This window comes from Oncorhynchus masou, chromosome 6, assembly GCF_036934945.1.
Source record: "Oncorhynchus masou masou isolate Uvic2021 chromosome 6, UVic_Omas_1.1, whole genome shotgun sequence".
NCBI classification, from domain to species: Eukaryota; Metazoa; Chordata; class Actinopteri; order Salmoniformes; family Salmonidae; genus Oncorhynchus; species Oncorhynchus masou.
In genome coordinates, this window is record NC_088217.1 from 74,989,933 (window position 1) to 75,010,681 (window position 20,749).

The following is a 20,749-nucleotide window of genomic DNA, read 5'->3' on the forward strand; positions in this document are numbered from 1 at the left end:
GAGGGTGAGGCGGGGTGCTCCAGTCTGTTCTAGTGCACTCGCCAATTCGTTGATATAAAGTGGGGCAAAAAAGTATTTAGTCAGCCACCAATTGTGCAAGTTCTCCCACTTAAAAAGATGAGAGAGGCCTGTAATTTTCATCATAGGTACACTTGAACTATGACAGACAAAATTAGAGAAAAAAATCCAGAAAATCACATTGTAGGTTTTTTAATGAATTTATTTGCAAATTATGGTGGAAAATAAGTATTTGGTCACCTACAAACAAGCAAGATTTCTGGCTCTCACAGACCTGTAGCTTCTACTTTAAGAGGCTCCTCTGTCCTCCACTCGTTACCTGTATTAATGGCACCTGTTTGAACTTGTTATCAGTATAAAAGACACTTGTCCACAACCTCAAACAGTCACACTCCAAACTCCACTATGGCCAAGACCAAAGAGCTGTCAAAGGACACCAGAAACAAAATTGTAGACCTGCACCAGGCTGGGAAGACTGAATCTGCAATAGGTAAGCAGCTTAATTTGAAGAAATCAACTGTGGGAGCAATTATTAGGAAATGGAAGACATACAAGACCACTGATAATCTCCCTCGATCTGGGGCTTCATGCAAGATCTCACCCCGTGGGGGACCTAGTGAATGACCTGCAGAGAGCTGGGACCAAAGTAAGAAAGCCTACCATCAGTAACACACTACGCCGGCAGGGACTCAAATCCTGCAGTGCCAGACGTGTCCCCCTGCTTAAGCCAGTACATGTCCAGGCCCGTCTGAAGTTTGCTAGAGAGCATTTGGATGATCCAGAAGAAGATTGGGAGAATGTCATATTGTCAGATGAAACCAAAATATAACTTTTTGGTAAAAACTCAACTCGTCGTGTTTGGAGGACAAAGAATGCTGAGTTGCATCCAAAGAACACCATACCTACTGTGAAGCATGGGGGTGGAAACATCATTTGTGTAAAGGAAAGAATTAATGGGGCCATGTATCGTGAGATTTTGAGTGAAAACCTCCTTCCATCAGCAAGGGCATTGAAGATGAAACGTGGCTGGGTCTCGCGGCATGACAATGATCCCAAACACACCGCCCGGGCAACGAAGGAGTGGCTTCGTAAGAAGCATTTCAAGGTCCTGGAGTGGCCTAGCCAGTCTCCAGATCTCAACCCCATAGAAAATCTTTGGAGGGAGTTGAAAGTCTGTGTTGCCCAGCAACAGCCCCAAAACATCACTGCTCTAGAGGAGATCTGCATGGAGGAATGGGCTAAAATACCAGCAACAGTGTGTGAAAACCTTGTGAAGACTTACAGAAAACGTTTGACCTCTGTCATTGCCAACAAAGGGTATACAACAAAGTATTGAGATAAACTTTTGTTATTGACCAAATACTTTTTTTCCGCCATAATTTGCAAGTAAATTCATTAAAAATCCTACAATGTGATTTTCTGGATTTCTTTTCTCATTTTGTCTGTCATAGTGTACCTATGATGAAAATTACAGGCCTCTCTCATCTTTTTAAGTGGGAGAACTTGCACAATTGGTGGCTGACTAAATACTTTTTGCCCCACTGTATATATATATATATATATATATATATATATATATATATATATATATGTTGAATACGTAGGGGCTCAAGTTGCATCTCTTTCTCACCCCAACACCCTTTGGAAAGAAATGTTTGCTTTTTTGGACATTTATGGATTTTATAATGTTTTCCCCCAACACTATTTTATTATTACATAGCAGATTTGTTGTAATTATATAGCAGACCTTCATGCCAAATTGAGTCAAAAGCTTTTGAGAAATCAACAAAGCACGAGAATACTTTGTCTTTGTTTTGGTTTGTTTGTTTGTCAATTAGAGTGTGCAGGTTGAATACATGGTCTGTCATACCGTAATTTAGTAAAAAGCCAATTTGACATTTGCTCAGTACATTGTTTTCACTGAAGAAATTGCCCTGTAGTTCATTCAATGTAATTGGAGAATCCAGTGGGTTCTGGTAGTCCTTAATAGTTGATTCTAAGATTTTTAATTGATCATGTCTTTGCTGTTTGATCTTTGTTATAGGGTCAAAAGATTGGAGAAGTGGTTTACCAATACCTCTCCGTTTTGCATAGATAACTATTTGTGTTGTTGTTTGTTTAGAGTGTTCCAATTTTACCAGAAGTGGTTAGATTCTATGGGTTCTTCAATTACCTTGAGCTGAATTCTGACGTGCTGTTCCTTCTTTTTCCGTAGTGTATTTCTGTATTGTTTTAGTGATTCACCATAGTGAAAGCGTAGGCTGTGGTTTTCTGGATCTCTATGTTTTTGGTTGGATAGGTTTCCCAATTTCTTTCTTAGGTTTTTGCATCAAATCATTTGTCATTGTTGTTAATTGTCTGCTTGAAATGTCTAGATTTGATAGGGAAGCTGAAAGGTCAAATATACTATTTAGGCTTTCTACTGCCAACTATCGTCACTAACTCTTACAGTTGAATGCATTCTGTCGTACAACTGACTAGGTATCCCCCTTTATCTCTTGCTCTCTGAGCTCTCATCTCTATCTTTCTATCCTCACTGCAACTCTTTTGTGACTGTGTTGGCTTGAGAGTGAAATATAAGTGGGTGGATCTCAGTGGCCTGTGTTTCCTAATAATGGTGAGAATCAATAGAGAATTGTACTGTACAATATTCTTCACTGCAAACTTTTGGATTGTGAGGAAAGCTTATGGCATTGGATGCAAACAAATAACTCAGTTGGAAAGAGAAGCTCGTGCCAAGGTTTGGATGAGACACTCTGGAGTCTGTTAAGTGCCTCTGGGTGACCTTCAAAGACAGGAAATATCTGCTGTTTCAGCAAAAGCTTCCAAACCAGAAACAAAAGCTTTGTTATTTCAATAAGAGGAGGAGAACGTGAAATCAAACTTGTTCAGGTACAGTTTGTGCTCAGTTGAAGCAAGTTTTGTGACGCTGTAACTGAAAACATCGGATCGATAAGTAAAGTATTGGATTGATTTAAGGTGAGGAAAGAAAAACGAAATGTTCTCCACCAGCATCAAGGCAGATGCCTCCTACAGTCTAATGGTATGTCTCTGTCCTGACTATCAACCGTGGATCCTGATGAGTCATCTTCATGTCACTTCATGTTGTGCCAGGAAAGCGATACGGCAGCTCTCACAACATTAGACCTCCTCGCCAGGAGCAATCGGGCTTGGTGGTGTGTATATGTGTGTCTGTGTGTGCATCATTTGAAACAAAGCATCCCTCCAAGCGGTGAGCCAGTCACATGTGAGCTGCCATTTCCCTCAACAACCCCTTCTAGTCTGTCATCTCAGCCAGAACTCCCTTTTCTATACAGACACAGAGAGAGAGAGAGAAAAAGAGAGAGAAAAAACACTGTATATATATATATATATAATATGACATTTGTAATGTCTTTATTGTTTTGAAACTTCTGTATGTGTGATGTCTACTGTTAATTTTTATTGTTTATTTCACTTTATATATTATCTACCTTACTTGCTTTGGCAATGTTAACACATGTTTCCCATGCCAATAAAGCCCTTGAATTGAATTGAATTGAGAGAGAGAGAGAGAGAGAGAGAGAGAGAGAGATCACCTATAGCTGCTGTATGACGTGCTTTACTGGATTTTAATCGGCATGGTTGTGCATGAGTGCACCCCCAGGTGACACAAATCAACAGGTCGCGATGTCACTTCCTAATCTGCAACTCCATATAATAAACTGATGTCATCGCCATGTGGTTTCCCCTGACAAGTGTCCGACCGGCCACACCGTTTTACTGTGCGCGCTGTCTGATCAGCATTAATGTCATGGATGGGTGGCATTGAATTCATTAGTGAGACACCCTTAAAAGTGTTATTCATTTTTCCTGCAGGATTGTCTCTGAGGCTGGCAGATTTCCAGAAGCACGTACCTTATTAATGATGTCAGTCTGTCAAGGGGAGCGTAAGGGGATGATTCCAGTGATTCCCCAGGCTGGACGGGAAGGCTGACGGAGAAGCTGACGTTGGAGATGTGGCAGGGCCAACGGGAACATATGGAGAACAAGATCTGACTAACAGGGAGCCCTGGGAAATGGCCTCCTGTCTGTGGTTTATCTGACCCCCATTCCTCTTCAGAACAGGAGATACTGTGGCATGATAGTGGAGAAAAGCAGAAAAGATTTGATCCATTTTAATGGGAATGGGTGATGAAATACATGAGTAACTGCTGAATGACCATATATGTATTGATGTTTACATACACCTTAGCCAAATACATTTCATTTCATTTTTTCACAATTCCTGTCATTTAATACTAATAAAAATGTCCTGTCTTCGGTCAGTTAAGATCACCACTTTATTTTAAGAATGTGAAATGTCAGAATAATAGTAGAGAGAATTATTTATTTCAGCTTTGATTTCCTTGATCACATTCCCAGTGGGTCAGAAGTTTACATACACTCAATTAGTATTTGGTAGCATTGCCTTGAAATTGTTTAACTCGGGTCAAACGTTTCGGGTAGCCTTCCACAAGCTTCCCACAATAAGTTGGGTGAATTTTGGCCTATTCCTCCTGACAGTGCTGGTGTAACTGAGTCAGGTTTGTAGGCCTCCTTGCTCGCACACGCTTTTTCAGTTCTGCCCACAAATTATCTATAGGATTGAGGTCAGTGCTTGTCCTTAATTAATAAATCTTCTTTGGGATATGGGGCAGCATTTTCACTTTTGGATGAATAGCGTGCCCAGAGTGAACTGCCTCCTACTCAGTCAATAGATGCTAATATATGCATATTATTATTAGTATTGGATAGAAAACACTCTGAAGTTTCTAAAACTGTTTCAATGATGTCTGTGAGTATAACAGAACTCATATGGCAGGCAAAAACCTGAGAAAAAATCCAAACAGGAAGTGGGAAATCTGAGGTTTGTAGCTTTTGAACTCAGCCCCTATTGAATACACAGTGGGATATGGGTTATTTCGCACTTCCTAAGGCTTCCACTAGATGTCAACCGTCTTTAGAACGTTGTTTCAGGCTGCTCCTGTGAAGGGGGGCCGGATGAGAGCTGTTTGACTAAGGGGTCTTCCAGCAGCCTCCTTCTCAGTCATGCGCTTTCACATGAGAGGTATCTCTTGTTCCATTGCTTTTCTACAGACAATGGAATTCTCCGGTTGGAATATTATTGAACATTTTTGATAAAAACATCCTAAATATTGATTCTATACTTAGTTTGACAAGTTTCTTCAACCTGTAATATAACTTTTTGAACTTTTCGTCCGAATGGACCAGAACGCGCTTTTGGATTTGTTTACCAAACGCCCTAACAAATGAAGCTATTTGGACATAAATGTACATAAATGATGGACATTATCGAACAAAACAAGCATTTATTGTGGAACTGTGATTCCTGGGAGTGCATTCGGATGAAGATCATCAAAGGTAAGTGAATATTTATAATGCTATTTATGACAAATGTTGACTTCCCAACATGGAGGATATTTCTCTGGCTGGTTTGGGCTCTGAGCGCCGTTCTCAGATTATGCTTTTTCCGTAAAGTTGTTTTGAAATCTTACACAGCGATTGCATGAAGGAGAAGTGTATCTAAAGTTCCATGCATAACACTTGAATTTTCATCAACATTTATAATGAGTATTTCTGTGAATTGATGTGGCTCTCTGCAATATCACTGCCTGTTTTGGAACTACTGAACATAACACGCCAATGTAAAATATGATTTTGGGATATAAATATGAACTTGATCGAACAAAACATACATGTATTGTGTAACATGAAGTCCTATGAGTGTCATCTAATTGAGAGCATCATTGTCCATTTGGAAGACCCATTTGCAAACAAGCTTTAACTTCTTGACTGATGTCTTGAGATGTTGCTTCAATATTTCCACATATTTGTTCCCCCTCATGAAGCCATCTATTTTGTGAAGTGCACCAGTCCCTCCTGAAGCAAAGCACCCCCACTACATGATGCTGCCACCCTCGTGCTTCACGGTTGGGATGGTGTTCTTCGGCTTGCAAGCATCCCCCTTCTTCCTCCAAAGATTATGATGGTCATTATGGCGAAACAGTTCAATTTCTGTTTCATCAGACCAGAGGACATTACCACAAAAAGTACGATCTTTGTCTCCATGTGCAGTTGCAAACCGTAGTCTGCCGTTTTTATGACGGTTTTTGAGCAGTGGCTTCTTCCTTGCTGAGCGGCCTTTCAGGTTATGTCAATATAGGACTCGTTTTACTGTGGATGTAGATACTTTTGTACCTGTTTCCTCCAGCATCTTCACAAGGTCCTTTGCTGTTGGTCTGGGATTGATTTGCACTTTTCGCACCAAAGTACGTTCATCTCTAGGAGACAGAACGTGTCTCCTTCCTGAGCGGTATGACGGCTGCGTGGTCTCATGGTGTTTATACTTACATGCTATTGTTTGTACAGATGAACGTGGTACCTTCAGGCGTTTGGAGATTGCTCACAAGGATGAACCAGACTTGTGGAGGTCTACAATTTTTTTTCTGAGGTCATGGCTGATTTTCTCATGAAAATGGCACCGAGTTTGAAGGTAGGCCTTGTAATACATCCACAGATACACTTCGGATTGACTCAAATTATGCCAATCAGAAGCCTATCAGAAGCTAAACATCCTTTTCGGGAATTTTCCAAGCTGTTTAAAGGCACTGTCAACCGTGTGTATGTAAACTTATGTCATTGGAATTGTGATACAGTGAATTATAAGTGAAATAATCTGTCTGTAACAATTGTTGAAAAAATGACTTGTGTCACGCACATAGTAGATGTCCTAACCGACTATAGTTTGTTAACAAGGAATTTGTTGAGTGGCTGAAAAACGAGTTTTAATGACTCCAACCTAAGTGTATGTCAACTTCCGACTTCAACTGTATACATACACAGTAGGGATATGGCATGTTTTGTATAGGAATATTTCACATAATTGCTGCCTATATTATGTGATGTAAATGCTCACTCTGCTGATAAAGATGTTTGACATCCTGCCCTGTTTGTTGAAATCATGACCTCAGAGCTGAATAGCCACAGAGAGGCTCAAGCCCAGTCTGCCCGGTAACAAGACTGCGGGCCCTATCCAATGAAATCAATAAGAATACACCACTTGCTTGCTGTGATACAATGTGCAACTGGATTGTTGTAAACAGTAAAATAAGATCACTGTGCCAACATGTTTGCAGTGGAGCATTATTATTTGCAGGAGATTTAACTGTAAAATCCCCTTGTGGATTAGATTGAATGGAACGCTAATCTCGAGATTAGCACACAGTCCTCTCTATACCATCAATCCCCACTTCACAGACACAAATGCTGTTCAAACAGCAGTTTTATTGCCACTAATGACGCACTTAAACATCTCCGGAGCAAAACACAATGCTGCCGTAGACGTACTATTTATCATTATTAAATAACGGGAGACGTCAACAGAACTGGTAAGACGATCCAGTGGGAGGCTGGGAACTCGTTCCTGAGGAGAGGAGTGGTTCGAGATTTACAGTCTCAGAATGGAGCGTTCAGCGACATGGTGTTTACTACTGTGCTGCTGTTGACAAAGCTTGAAGTGTGAGGGACTAAATCCCACATTCAGTCAATCGAAGAACCCAGACCACAGGTTAACTCTGTTCACGCTGTTTTGGGACCTGTAACCTCGAACACACCGCACAAGTTGTTCCTCTCATGGACATGCCCTTCAAATACATTGTGTCTTTGTGTGTGTCCCAGATTTGTCTCAGGTGCGCTCCTCTGATTGCAGCAGTGTGTTTTGGGGCATTGTCTGTTGTGTCCTTGCGTTGTTGTTTGCTTGTTGTCACTCTTCCCCAGGTCCCGCTGGGAATCTGTAGATGAAATACCACAGGGAACACATTTGATTTGCAAAACGTTTTTGGAAAGACAGTGCTGATTTGCAAAAAAATTTGCAAGAAAACTAGGCGTGCGTATTCTACTGGTTTCTACATTTGACACACAAAAAACAACACTTCAGGAAACACAATATTATATGCCTCAAGGATATACCACTAACAATGAGACATGTTTTCCATTATAATATTGCGTTTTGTCTAACACGGTAGTTGTGTAACCTACGATTCTGTTGAAGGGTGGAGCCTTAAGCTGCTACACACACCAAGAGTTTGCCAATTAAAATTCTCTGGAATCTTTTGTTTGCTGTAACATTCCAGTCGATGCCTGCTTTGCACATTCCAGTCAAGGTTGTCAGTGTTTGTGCTGTAAGTTCAGAGGTTTGTTTGCCATCCAGTCAACAGACAGACATCCTCGCTACCAACGATAATGTTCCACTAGTGTCCAGGGGTTCAATGACACTCTCTGGGTGGATCATTTTTCAGATATGGGCATGTGTGTGTGTGTATACCAGCCTGTGTTTGTGTGCCGATTGAGCTATGACCTGTACCTCAATCACCACCCTCTTCTGGGAAAGCACAGGTGTTTCCTCTGATAATATACTAACCTACCCATCTTCCCTCCCTCCCTCCCTCCCTCCCTCCCTCCCTCCCTCCCTCCCTCCCTCCCTCCCTCCCTCCCTCCCTCCCTCCCTCCCTCCCTCCCTCCCTCCCTCCCTCCCTCCCTCCCTCCCTCCCTCCCTCCCTCCCTCCCCCTAACCAGGAAGTGAGAGCCGTACAGTCCAGCCCATCCAGAAGAGCCCCAGCCAGTAACTACCAGCTTGACCAGAAGAGGGACCCATCACCTGGTGAGAAGATGGCCTCAGCTCATGACCCCAGCCTCTGTAAGTAGTTCATTACTGTAGTATTACACACTGCCCAACCTCCTCCTCCTCCAGGACTTTTATTCCATCAGAAATCAGGTAGCACAACTTTCATAGAATTTCCTCAAATCCACATAGCAGCTACAGAATGTGATACCGGTTATGTGTGTGTAACGGATGTGAAACGGCTAGCTTAGTTAGCAGTGCGCGCTAAATAGCGTTTCAATCGGTGACGTCACTTGCTCTGAGACCTTGAAGTAGTAGTTCCCCTTGCTCTGCAAGGGCCGTGGCTTTTGTGGAGCGATGGGTAACGCTGCTTCATGGGTGACTGTTGTTGATGTGTGCAGAGGGTCCCTGGTTCGCGCCCGGATATTGGCGAGGGGACGGTCTAAAATTATACTGTTACATGTACTTGAGAGAGAAATCCGAAGAAGAGCTTGTATGTTGAGAATGTCCTGTGTGGGATCAAATCAACTCTGGGAATGGAGTATCATCCGAGGCAGAAAATGAACAACCCTAGATACACAAACAGTGTTTCCATTACTGTGATAGGAGAAGTTGCTGAGAGGCTGCATTGTGGGTTTCCCCTTTTCCACTGAAACTGATAACATTGTCTGTATAGAGTAGTCGTGGGGAAGGTGCAGTATTCTCCGTCTAAAAAACTGCAGTATTTCTAATTTAAAAAGGTCCACAGATATATGTTTCTTTATGGAAAACCATCCACAAATAATTTCACTGTTTCACTCCATTTAAATGATTTACACATGTGAAGGCAGAGGACGTGACCTGAGAGAGATAGTGCTTGAGTGTGTGACATGAGTGTGTGACATTGGGGTCATGTTGAGGTGCTTCTGTGAGTGAGTGTGTGTGTGTGTGTGTGAGAGAGACAGAAAGGCTCAGTGGATTGATGGACATGTTGACAGCTCACTGTGTGTTCCACTCACATACTTACTGACAGACACACACACACACACACACATACACAGACACACTCACACACACACACACACACACACACACACACACACACACACACACACACACACACACACACACACACACACACACACACACACACACACACACACACACACACACACACACACACACACACACACACACACACACACACACAAGCACACACGACATTACTCCTAGTTGTTGTTGTGGTTTCAGTAACAACCTATATACAGCAGTTCAATCTCCAGAATGTTTTTTTTCTCTTCTCAAATGTTACCTCCGCCATGTGAAATGGTTAACCAGTCCTAAATCACTGTGGTGGCTAAAGTTGGATGACACTGTGGCCTTTGCGGACCGGTGTGGGTGTAAGTGATGAGGGTTTGTGAGAGCTGACCGATTGACAGTGTCATGCTAGTGACAGCATCATGTGATTTACAGCTCACAGTGAGTGACAGAGGAGGTAAAGGAGCTGTTTTCCCGAAGCCACCGTGTTAAATAAAGACCTGTGAACGATGCACTGAGCTTTGTGCTTTAAACAAACACCAACCTCACCTCTGAAGCAGCATGCTTTTGTCTTTTAAATAGACAACCTTGGTTACAATATCTCCCTTTTGTATATCCCACTGGATTCTGGGTCTGGTTTATATATCCCACACCTGTGGGTCCAAACAACACTATATTTTTGACATGTAATATTCACAGTTGTAGTGATATTATTTTATAATATCAGGGGATACGCTCCGTTGGGAAAAGCACCACTGATTTTGGTAAACAAGGCAAATTTGTTTTGGGATTTTACCCAACGAAGGTTATTGGAGGAGATTTTAGCCTCAGGATACCTGCTTGAATTGGAAATCGAAGCTCCAGTCACTCAGATTGACACCTATTGATCCACATTGTTTCTCTTAGGGCTTCTCTAAATGGCAAAAGTTCACTTCCTCCCATTATCTTCCATTAAGCACAATACTCAAACAGAATCAGAGGGCTAAGGTGCTTTGAGGGACAAGAGTCTCTACCTAGTCAGTCAGCACATAACATAAACTGTTGTCTAAACACTGACCTGAAAATAAGTCTTGCCAATGAATTTACATACACATCTACTGTGCCTTGGCAAAAAAGTTTCCAGAATTTGTGAAATGCGTTCATTATTAACCCTTTGAAGGCCTGCAGGCGTCAGCTTGCTGATAAAGCGCCAAGGGATACCGTCTATGACATCAGATATTCCGGGCGAGTTTGTTTACACTCCACGAACTGGAAATCCATGTGCAATTTCAGAGGGATTATCAGCATGGCACATGTTCCACCAGCAGAGATAACCAGGCTTTCCTTTAGTCGATGCACTGCTATGTCTGACTCTGGGGGTACTTACACACCAGAGGAGGCTGGTGGGAGGAGATATAGGAGGAATGGCTCATTGTAACGGCTGGAATGGAATTTATGGAATGGAGTCAATCATGTGGTTTCCATATGCTTGATACTGTTCCATTCATTCCTTTCCAGCCAATACAATGAGCCCTTCCTCCTATAGCTCCTCCCAATAGCCTCCTATGGTATGCACTGTGTTTCCTCTGCAGGGCCAGAAAACAACAATCACTGCTATCTATTTGAATTTAGTGAACTATACAATACCTGGAGGCTTTCTGAACAGAACCAGGAGTACCCTGGGTAGAATGTCAAGATATGTCGGGGTCTGCACATTGGTGCCTTGAGCGAGTTAATGCTAATCAGTCTTTGATTACAGGCCTGAATGAGAGAAGTTAGTGCGATGAAGCTACTCTCACAAGGTCAATGGCTTAAGGGGAGCTCTTGTTGGGCAACGTTTACTCCCCTCTTTCATGCTGAGCTCTTTTCTCTTTCTGCAGGTTAGTGAGAAAGTTACAGAGGGACAAAGACCATTCCCCCAAAACATGCTATCCTCTTCGCCATTACCAATAACAGGGAGGATAGCCTGTCCTGGGGGTATGATCTTTGACACTGTAACTTTCTCACTCATCATTATTCACAATTCATTTAGGATTATCCGTAATCATTGTGGCATCCACATTAATGTAGTAGCGGTTAGAAACATATTATGTTTACAATAAAAGGTATTTCAAAATGAAACAATACATTATTTACCATGCATTTCTATTGGACACAAAATAATCGGAAACACAACCAAAACTGACAAGTTTGTAGAGTCATTGCTACGAATATGGGACCAAATGCTACACTTTTGACTTCTTTATTTATAATAATCTTCAGGGGTGTCAATAATTTTGATTCCTACCTTAAAACTTCTTCAGGATTGGTGCATCCCCCATGGGACCGTTGAGCTAATGTAGCCTAATGTGATTAGCATGAGGTTGTAAGTAACAAGAACATTTTCCAGGACGTAGACATATCTAATATGGGCAGAAATATTAAATTCTTGTTAATCTAACTGCACTGTCCAATTTACAGTAGCTATTACAGTGAAAGAATACCATGCTATTGTTTGAGGAGAGTGGGCCTTTTTGAACTTGAAAAGTTATTATTAAACAAATTAGGCACATTTGGGCAGTCTTGATACAACATTTTGAACAGAAATGCATTGGTTCATTTGATCAGTCAAAACTATGCACATACACTGCTGGCATCTAATGACCAAAATCTAAATTGCACCTGGGCTGGAATAATACATTATGACCATTATCTTTTACCAGATCTAATGTGTTATATTATCCTACATTCCCACATTCACATTTCCACAAACTTCAAAGTGAATCCTTTCAAATGGTACCAATAATATCCATATCATTGCTTCAGGGCCTGAGCTACAGGCAGTTAGATTTGGGAATGTCATTTTAGGCGAAAATTTAAAAAAAGGGGCGGATCCTTAAGAGGTAAAAAAATAAAATGTCTTTCTTGTTAAACAAAATCTCTTTCTCTGATCAATTTTCTGGAGCATATAACACAGCTCAGTATTTTCATTATTTATTTTATACACTTATTATTGTTCATCTTTAACAAGGGTATCAATAAATTTGGACCCCACTAAATGTAAACAATGGTTTGGTGCTGGAGATGGTGAATATGAGGTTGAATAGTGGAGGAATTGCCCTTTAACTACAACATGATGTCAGTTCAATGATGAATTATTGAATGATACTTCTTGTATGTCACGGAAAGGGCCAAGTTTCCAGTCACAAAATATTGTATTTAATTTATGTGTGTTCTTAAGATAGAATTCTTAATTGAAACAATAACAAAACACACTCCCCGCCCCTGTTTAGCTAAAAAGCTAAGTAATGGTGCTGGAGAAATTTAACCACACTCAAATTTATGATATCAAATGTATAGTTTTTTTATTTTTTATTTATTTATTTATTTTTGTTGAATTTTACCCCTTCTTTCTCCCCAATTTCGTGGTATCCAATTGTTGTAGTAGCTACTATCTTGTCTCATCGCTACAACTCCCGTACGGCTCGGGAGAGACGAAGGTTGAAAGTCATGCGTCCTCCGATACACAACTCAACCAGCCGTACTGCTTCTTAACACAGCACGCATCCAACCCGGAAGCCAGCTGCACCAATGTGTCGGAGGAAACACTGTGCACCTGGCCACCTTGGTTAGCGTGCACTGCGCCCGGCCTGCCACAGGAGTCGTTGGTGCGCGATGAGACAAGGACATCCCTACCGACCAAGCCCTCCCTAACCCGGACGACGCTAGGCTCTAGGGAATCTCTACAGTGTTTGTTTACATTCATGATGTTTTATAAACATTGGAGTAAAGCTATTTGGGGTTCTGATGGGGTACGACAGTTGAACTAAACTCATTAAGCATTTATAAGATATTCTTCAAGAATCAATGGGAATCAATCAAGTCCAAAAATGGATCTAGCAACTAAGGATTCTAGCTTTAAGGCATGCATTTATGTAACAGTTCCTGGAAATGTTTCGATTCCCAGAACACAAGTGGCTTTAATAATAATAATAAAAGCAATAATAATAGATTTATTTTATGTAGTGCTTTTCATTACAAAGATCATTTTAAATACGCTTGTTAGAACAAACAAAACTAATGTAGAGATCCGGCAGGTGTTGGGCAATGTTCTTCCATCTTCAGGTGATAAGGTGCTGTTCAGCCAGGCAATTCAGAAAGGCTGGACAGTAACTTAAGGGGAGGGATCCTCGTTGGCACAAAGAGGGAGCAGCGTCACTCAGTTACTTAGACAGGCCCGGTACCACAAACACAACAATTCCAATATATAAATATAATGCCTCTTAACTGTAGTGTCTACACACACACACACACACACACACACACACACACACACACACACACACACACACACACGCACACACACACACACACACACGCACACACTCACACACACACACACACACACACACACAAGATCTGAGATATATTTGTATATAGTGTGTTGTAAATGCCAGGATCATGGCTGATGCATCAGGGCGAGTTATGGCAGGCGGCTCTGTTGTGGTCTCAGAGGGGACTCCTGTCCATCTGGTATCCCTGTTCCCCATCTGGGCCCGGGCAGCCAAGGGACATCCCTGAACCTCAGGTGTCTGCCCTCGACTCAGTCCCCTTCATTTTCTACTTTTAATTTTTGGCATGTAAAAAGTCCTGCTGTCTGTGGCTCTTAAAAGGGAGCCAAGGGTGGATTCACGCATTTCATCATCAAAGATATTAAAAGAACGTCATCATGGTGAATCATCGTTGTCAATATTTCTGGATTTGGGGACGTGTATGAGGTTATCTGGGTCGGTCCTCTCACTGGGTTGATTACTCACCTCATCCCTTCGTCTTTTCCCCTCCACTCTGAGAAACGAGGGATGCGGGTCCGGTTTCGAGGTCTCAGTGAGGAACGTCTGTTCTGTTAGGTCCGTGTGACTTAAGGTAAAGGGAATGTAGGGTACCTCATCTAAAAAAAGCCCCCCTACCCCTCCTGAGCTCCGTCTTTTAGGAAGGGGGGGCATCTAAAATAAAATCAGCTGTCACTGTCCACTAGGCCCCACAGAGCTGAGCTGATCGCACACTGCTGGAGCCGGTCTCCAACCCTCATTAAATCACCTCCCAGGGTTTTGTTTAGTTTTCTCTTTTAACGGCTGGGCGAAAAGACCCTGCTGCTGGCTCTCAGGGGATTTCAAGGCCCTTCAACATTATCTGAGGGATTGTATTGTCTGAGGTACACAGTCGGGCTAAAGGCATAGAGAGCACTACAGTAAGTAAGCCAGTCTTTACAACCTTTCAGTGTGTTGCAATACTCTGCATGTAAAGGTGGACTGACATTCATTGTCACATGATTGATTTGAGTGAGACACACAAAGACACTTCGAGAGAGAGAGAGAGAGAGAGAGAGAGAGAGAGAGAGAGATACTATATGTACTGGATGAATGAGAGGCTGAATGGTGAATTGACTGTGTTGACAGTAGATTGCCTTTTCAGTTTTCTACAGCTTTTGCTTGCGTGTACTGTACGACTAGGTTGTTTTATCATGTAAAACAGGACTGGAATTACAGCAAGAGTCTTCTAAATGTTTTCCAGAAGTATTTAGTTGTCAGATGATGCTGATTGGACCGGTGACCGAGGGGTCGATGGTTCGAATCCCTGCGTTATCTAGGCGAGGGATCTGTCGATGTGCCCTTAAGCAAGGCACTTGACCCTAGTTGCTCCTGTAAGATGCTCTGGATAAGAGTGTCTGCTAAATGAATCAAATGTAAAATTGCGAAAGGAAGCATGATTCCATGAGGATGTGGGATTGTTAAGTATGCATGAAGTCAGCTTGATCTGTCGATCTGATATGACTTCGTTATTTCGCCTGGAATCTCTCCGACTGTCCGACTGTGAGCGTACTCAGTAGAGACATCGTGACCAAGTACTTGAGGCCGACCCAGTGGTCTCTTTGATCCATTTGACAGCTTAATAATTGTGCATCGTCTCTGTGCCTGGGGAGCAGCCAGTTGAACTGGAGTCACAGAACAGCGAGCTTTGGCTCAGGATCTCAGCTGCAGCTCTGGGTCTGTGGTTCCATGAGGCTAGCTAGCTAGTAGTGTAGCGCACCTCTGATCACATAACCACAGGCAGAGCAGCAGCAGTGACCGTGGGGGGGGGGCTGTCTCAGCTCAATATAGCCGCTGAGCCATGCATACCAGATGCAAGGCCTCCCCCACACATAATGTCTCCCCCATAGACTTTTCCATGTGGAGTTTCCGCAAACGCACTGCTGACTAATCATACAGTAGGTGGCCTTCCATGGACGGGAAGTTAATATAGGAAAATCAAATCAGTGAAAGCACCTCTGCTTTTAAGACAGCGATGTCAAAACGCAAACAGATGGTAATCTGCTGGAAGATTATGGCATCTTACCCAGTAAGTCATTTGTAAATGTTATAATCATTGAAATCGGGTTGATATCGCTAATTAAACAGACGAACGCGCCAGTGATGTAGATGAAAAAGCTTTGGGGCTTCTAGAGAAACTGAGCTCTTTTGAGATGTCCTTGTGTTTGACCTCCTCTCTCTCTCTCTCTCTCTCTCTCTCTCTCTCTCTCTCTCTCTCTCTCCCTTCATTAGAATAAGCCACCTCAATATTTGTAGCCGTAGGTGGTAATATTTACATTTACATTTAAGTCATTTGGCAGACGCTCTTATCCAGAATATCTCTCTAGGAGCTGATCCGTTGTCAGTATTGTGGAATAATTATAATGTCAAGGACAATTTTTAATGGAGAAAGCTGATCCAAGAGCAGCACTCCCTTACTGGGAAACATGACTGCAGACAGGGCCGTAGGAAAAGAAGATGATTTATTTTGTGACTCTCATGGAGCCTGGTTTAGTTACCTCACTTCCCCGCTACGGTGAGCTTTGCATTCGTTCACCACCATACCTCCGCTCGCAGGCCGAACATACCAAGGGACTGTTGTCAATGTTTTTATGGCATCAGAACCGCTTGTATGTCTGTCTGTCTTACTGACAGCCCAGGGCTCAGTTTCCTGATAGCGATGTAATTTAGGGCCAGGATTGTTTAAAATCTTCTTTCCTACAACGTCCGACGACATAACACACGTTTCCCAAAACACCAGGCAGAGAGAACGGTCAGTAAGTGTGTTGTTGGCGCATGTGTCAATACTGATAGGATCAATAGAAAGGGAGTGCTGCTCTTGGATCAGCTTTCTCCATTCAAATCTTTCCTTGACATTATAATTATTCCACAATACTGACAACGGATCAGCTCCTAGAGAGATATTACCACCTACGGCTACAAATATTGAGGTGGCTTATTCTAAATACCGGAGATCTGCTGTGGATAAAGTGACGCAGGAACGCAAACAAGCCTCTAACAACGCACTTCGCTGTTTTCAAGTGGTCCGAGGCAGGCGTTAGATTACAAAGTTTTCCAGTGCAACGTCAATAATGGTTTTGGGAAACAGCTCGGAGATTTAATGGTGCTCCTACGAAGGTTCTAACGAGGAATTTAGCCTTAAGATGCCTTTGGGAAACCGAGACCAGAACCCTGACGTGTGGTACACACTTATCCCCAGTGATAAATGAGGGCATTATCCCTCGTTCGCTGTGTTAAACGAGTGTCAGGTTTCAGGTGACCTCAGGTGCAGAGTATCTGACCTGTATTTATAGTCAAGAGCGGGTAAAACCCAGATTTATTTTTGAACGTTGCTGTGCGGGTCAGTAATCCTCTAGCTGTCTCTCTCGGCAGCGCAGGGTGATTGGTTAACACTAACACACCCGCCATAGCAGGAGGATCTAAAAATGGTGGTTTAAGGGAACATGCTTTCATCACATGGTAGCCAATCCAAGTGCTAGGCTCCTGTGAGAAATCCGGTTTGTTTATGAGACAAATAAATACTTTGGCCCCGTTTTAAAAGACTTGAAGTAGGGAGCATGTTTGACTTGTGTCATCCGGTCAGACAACCAATCAATTCCAGGAATAGGAAATCAAACCGGCAGATAGTAACACATGTATTCATAGGACTTTTCTAAATTCTAAAAGTGGTCTGACAGCCATTAGGGCGACTAGCTCTCCTCCATAGGGGTATATGCGCACAGTATGTACCAGGCAAAGAATAGTCTTATTCGCTAATAGTTGTAGCCGAGTTACCATTGGAACAGTTCCTTAAAATATCCCAGTGTTCTATCCATGTGCTTCTGTTTTGGCTATGATCCCCCCCCCCCCCAGTATGTGGAACAGCAGAGAAAATCCACAACGCAGAAATGTCAGCGTGTACTACATAACACAATTACCATTTCCAACCGTGTCCTCTTTGATTTCAATGCATTGTAACCCCGGCAGAATCAACATGCTAAAAGCCTTGAGGTCCAGTGTGGGTGTTAGAAAGATCCTCAGTGGAGTCATCTCACTGGCTTGATGATGCTTTATAGCGTAGCGGAGTCAACCACAAATCAATACTTGACTCTAATTGGACGTCTACAGGGATGTACTGTACTAACCACTAATCAGTGTGCGCGTCCATTTGTGTGTGATGTTAGAGCAGTCCTGTTTGATTGATGAGTTTGACTCGCTTCAGTTTCATGACGACATCCTTTGTGAATCCCCATTGTCTTGCCTATGGCTATGTGTAGAGGGGTCCTGTAAGGAACATGTGACAGGGCGTGGTTCTGGAACAAGCCGGACGGAGGTGTGAAGCTAACCTGGATGGCAGAAGAGATGAGTGGAGGCTGCTGTAGGGAGGACGGCTCATAATAATGGCTGGAACGGAGTCAATGGGAGGGTATAAACTACATGGAAACCACGTGTTTGATACCATTCCACTGACTCCATTCCAGCCATTATTATGAGCCATCCTCCCTACAGCAGCCTCCACTGGTGGAGACGGTCACTGTTGTCGCTCTGCCGCTAGCAGTTACATCATGGCCCCGTCCTTACAGTTAATAGGACGGAGTTTTCCAATACGTCCTGTTAAAATGTCCTCCATGGTTATTTCAACAATTATCTCTTGAAAGTATCTATTCTGTTTGTACATGTTTAACTTTAACTTTATTTGACCATTAGTCTACTGGCACCATGAAATGGTGGACATCAATGAGCTGAAACGCAGAAAGGTTGACTCATAACTGATCCGACTCTTACGTAAACCACGGATTTACTGTAAAGGATGAGAACGAACGCAGACATTCGTGTGACAAATGCCGCTTTCAAGTCAGGATTCGGCTCTTTATGTGCATGAACTGCATTCTCATGTCCTGGAGAGTAAACTGTTGCGTTTTGCAGCTGCGGGTGGAACCAGGTCAGGACGTCCTGAGGAAAGGGAAGGGGTGGCGAGTCAGAGGAAAGGAGACGGAGGAGCGCCCACCAGCGAGGAGGCAGAGTCCGTGTCACTAAAGGAACGCATGGCCATGTATCAGGCTGCCGTGTCCAAGAAGGAGGCCAGCAGCTCATCCGCCACGGTAAGGGGACACTTCCACAAGGACGTAAAGAGAGATGGAGGGAAAGACACTCCAAGGATAATAACTAGACAGGCTGATAAGCAGGCAGGACAGGAAGACAGACACTATACCTTCAAACACACACATTGAAATATGCGCGGTATAATTGGCAGTGCATCCCATTTTAATGGACTTTATTTAACAGAACATTTTCACATACCTCCAAATATGACACATTCTCAAAACTATTCTACACAGACATCCATGACCACACAAACACGCTGTGTAAAAAAAAACACAACAAAAAAGAGCTTTACGTGTCTGGTTCGTCAGAGTAAAGAAACACCTCTCTGGAAGCAGCTCACACTTTGTCCAACCTGTAATTGAAAACGAGGGCATGTATTAAGCCGAGGCCATTAATTCAACTCAGTCTGAGGACTGAAGCCATCGGAGCCGCAACCTTTTAGGCTTTTACTATTCTCAGCGGTTCACTATTATTCACGATTAAATGGCTTCTCTTCCCTGGTCTGTTGCATTCCATTCAGCTTCTCTATACCCAGGTCACGGTTATCTGATTGGAACTGAAAGGGACGTCAGGAAGACGTTTTTATATTCCTAAGCCTTTTTATATTGAGAATCCTCATAATTAGAAATAATTCCTCTTTTGTCATGAAGAAACCCAGCGTTGAATATTCCTGGACACGACAAAGATCTCCCAGCAACCACATATTCCAGGAACCTCTGTAATATGTAACATTCTGAAGACAAGTAGTGGGATATCAACATTCATCACGCATCATTTACTTTTACATTCAGTACTGAATAATGACAGCAATATAGATTTGCTCTGAGGCCATCGGTGTCATTTGCCAGTGCCTCTGCGGTGATCTCCGTTGATCCCAGTGTCACGGCCCATGGGGAGGCTGCTGACAGCTGACGGTGGGAGGCTGGGCTGTAGGGTTACTGCACACTATGAGGGGTAACCGACAGAATCTGGACCAGAATTATCCATCAATACATTTACAGCCACTGTCTGCATATGCCGCTAAAACATTGCTTGATACTGTTATACTGTGTTGTACTAGTTAGTTTGATTTGACTTGATGTCACAGATGTTTGGGATTTCCAATTGTGTGGGGAGACTGGGGACATCCTGCTCTTGCAAACGTCATGAGGTCCAAGTCATAACTCCCTACTGTATTTAGGGAAAGTAGTCCAGTCCTGTGGAATATGCTGCTCACTTATGCCCCCTTCAGGAAGTCCCGGGAACTATCACTTCTGCATTAACTACCACTGTATCCCTGAAGATACTTTAATGAGAACTGTTTGCATGGCGAGGACTCGAACGAATGATACCTATGTCTTCTCTTCATAGGTTATGGAGGAGTCGGAAGCCTGTTCTCTGCCAGGGGGTCTGGCCAGCGTGAAGAAACAGTTTGAGAGCCAGGAGTACGCCTCATCCTCCCAGTCCCAGACCAGCGTTACCCAGGCCCATGTAGAAAAGAGATCCGTGCAGGTACTGCAACTAAACAGGCAAAGCATAAGCCATACATAGAAATGTATTCTTATTTATTTATAATATTGCACTACCATAGTAAAGCATACTGAACCATACTGAGTCATACAAATCCCGAGTAAAACAAGGCAGAAAGCCCATATACAGGTCA

At 42.9% G+C, this 20,749-nt stretch overlaps 1 protein-coding gene across 1 annotated transcript in view; it reads left to right on the forward strand.

Moving 5' to 3' along the window:
* The window catches only part of LOC135542622 (xin actin-binding repeat-containing protein 2-like), a 51,879-nt gene that overhangs the window by 12,577 nt on the left and 18,553 nt on the right, over positions 1–20,749 (forward strand). The window contains exons 2-4 of the mRNA XM_064969728.1: positions 8,635–8,755; positions 18,928–19,103; positions 20,458–20,598. Coding sequence (XP_064825800.1) covers positions 8,635–8,755; positions 18,928–19,103; positions 20,458–20,598 — 438 coding nt within the window. The remainder of the gene's footprint in view (positions 1–8,634; positions 8,756–18,927; positions 19,104–20,457; positions 20,599–20,749) is intronic.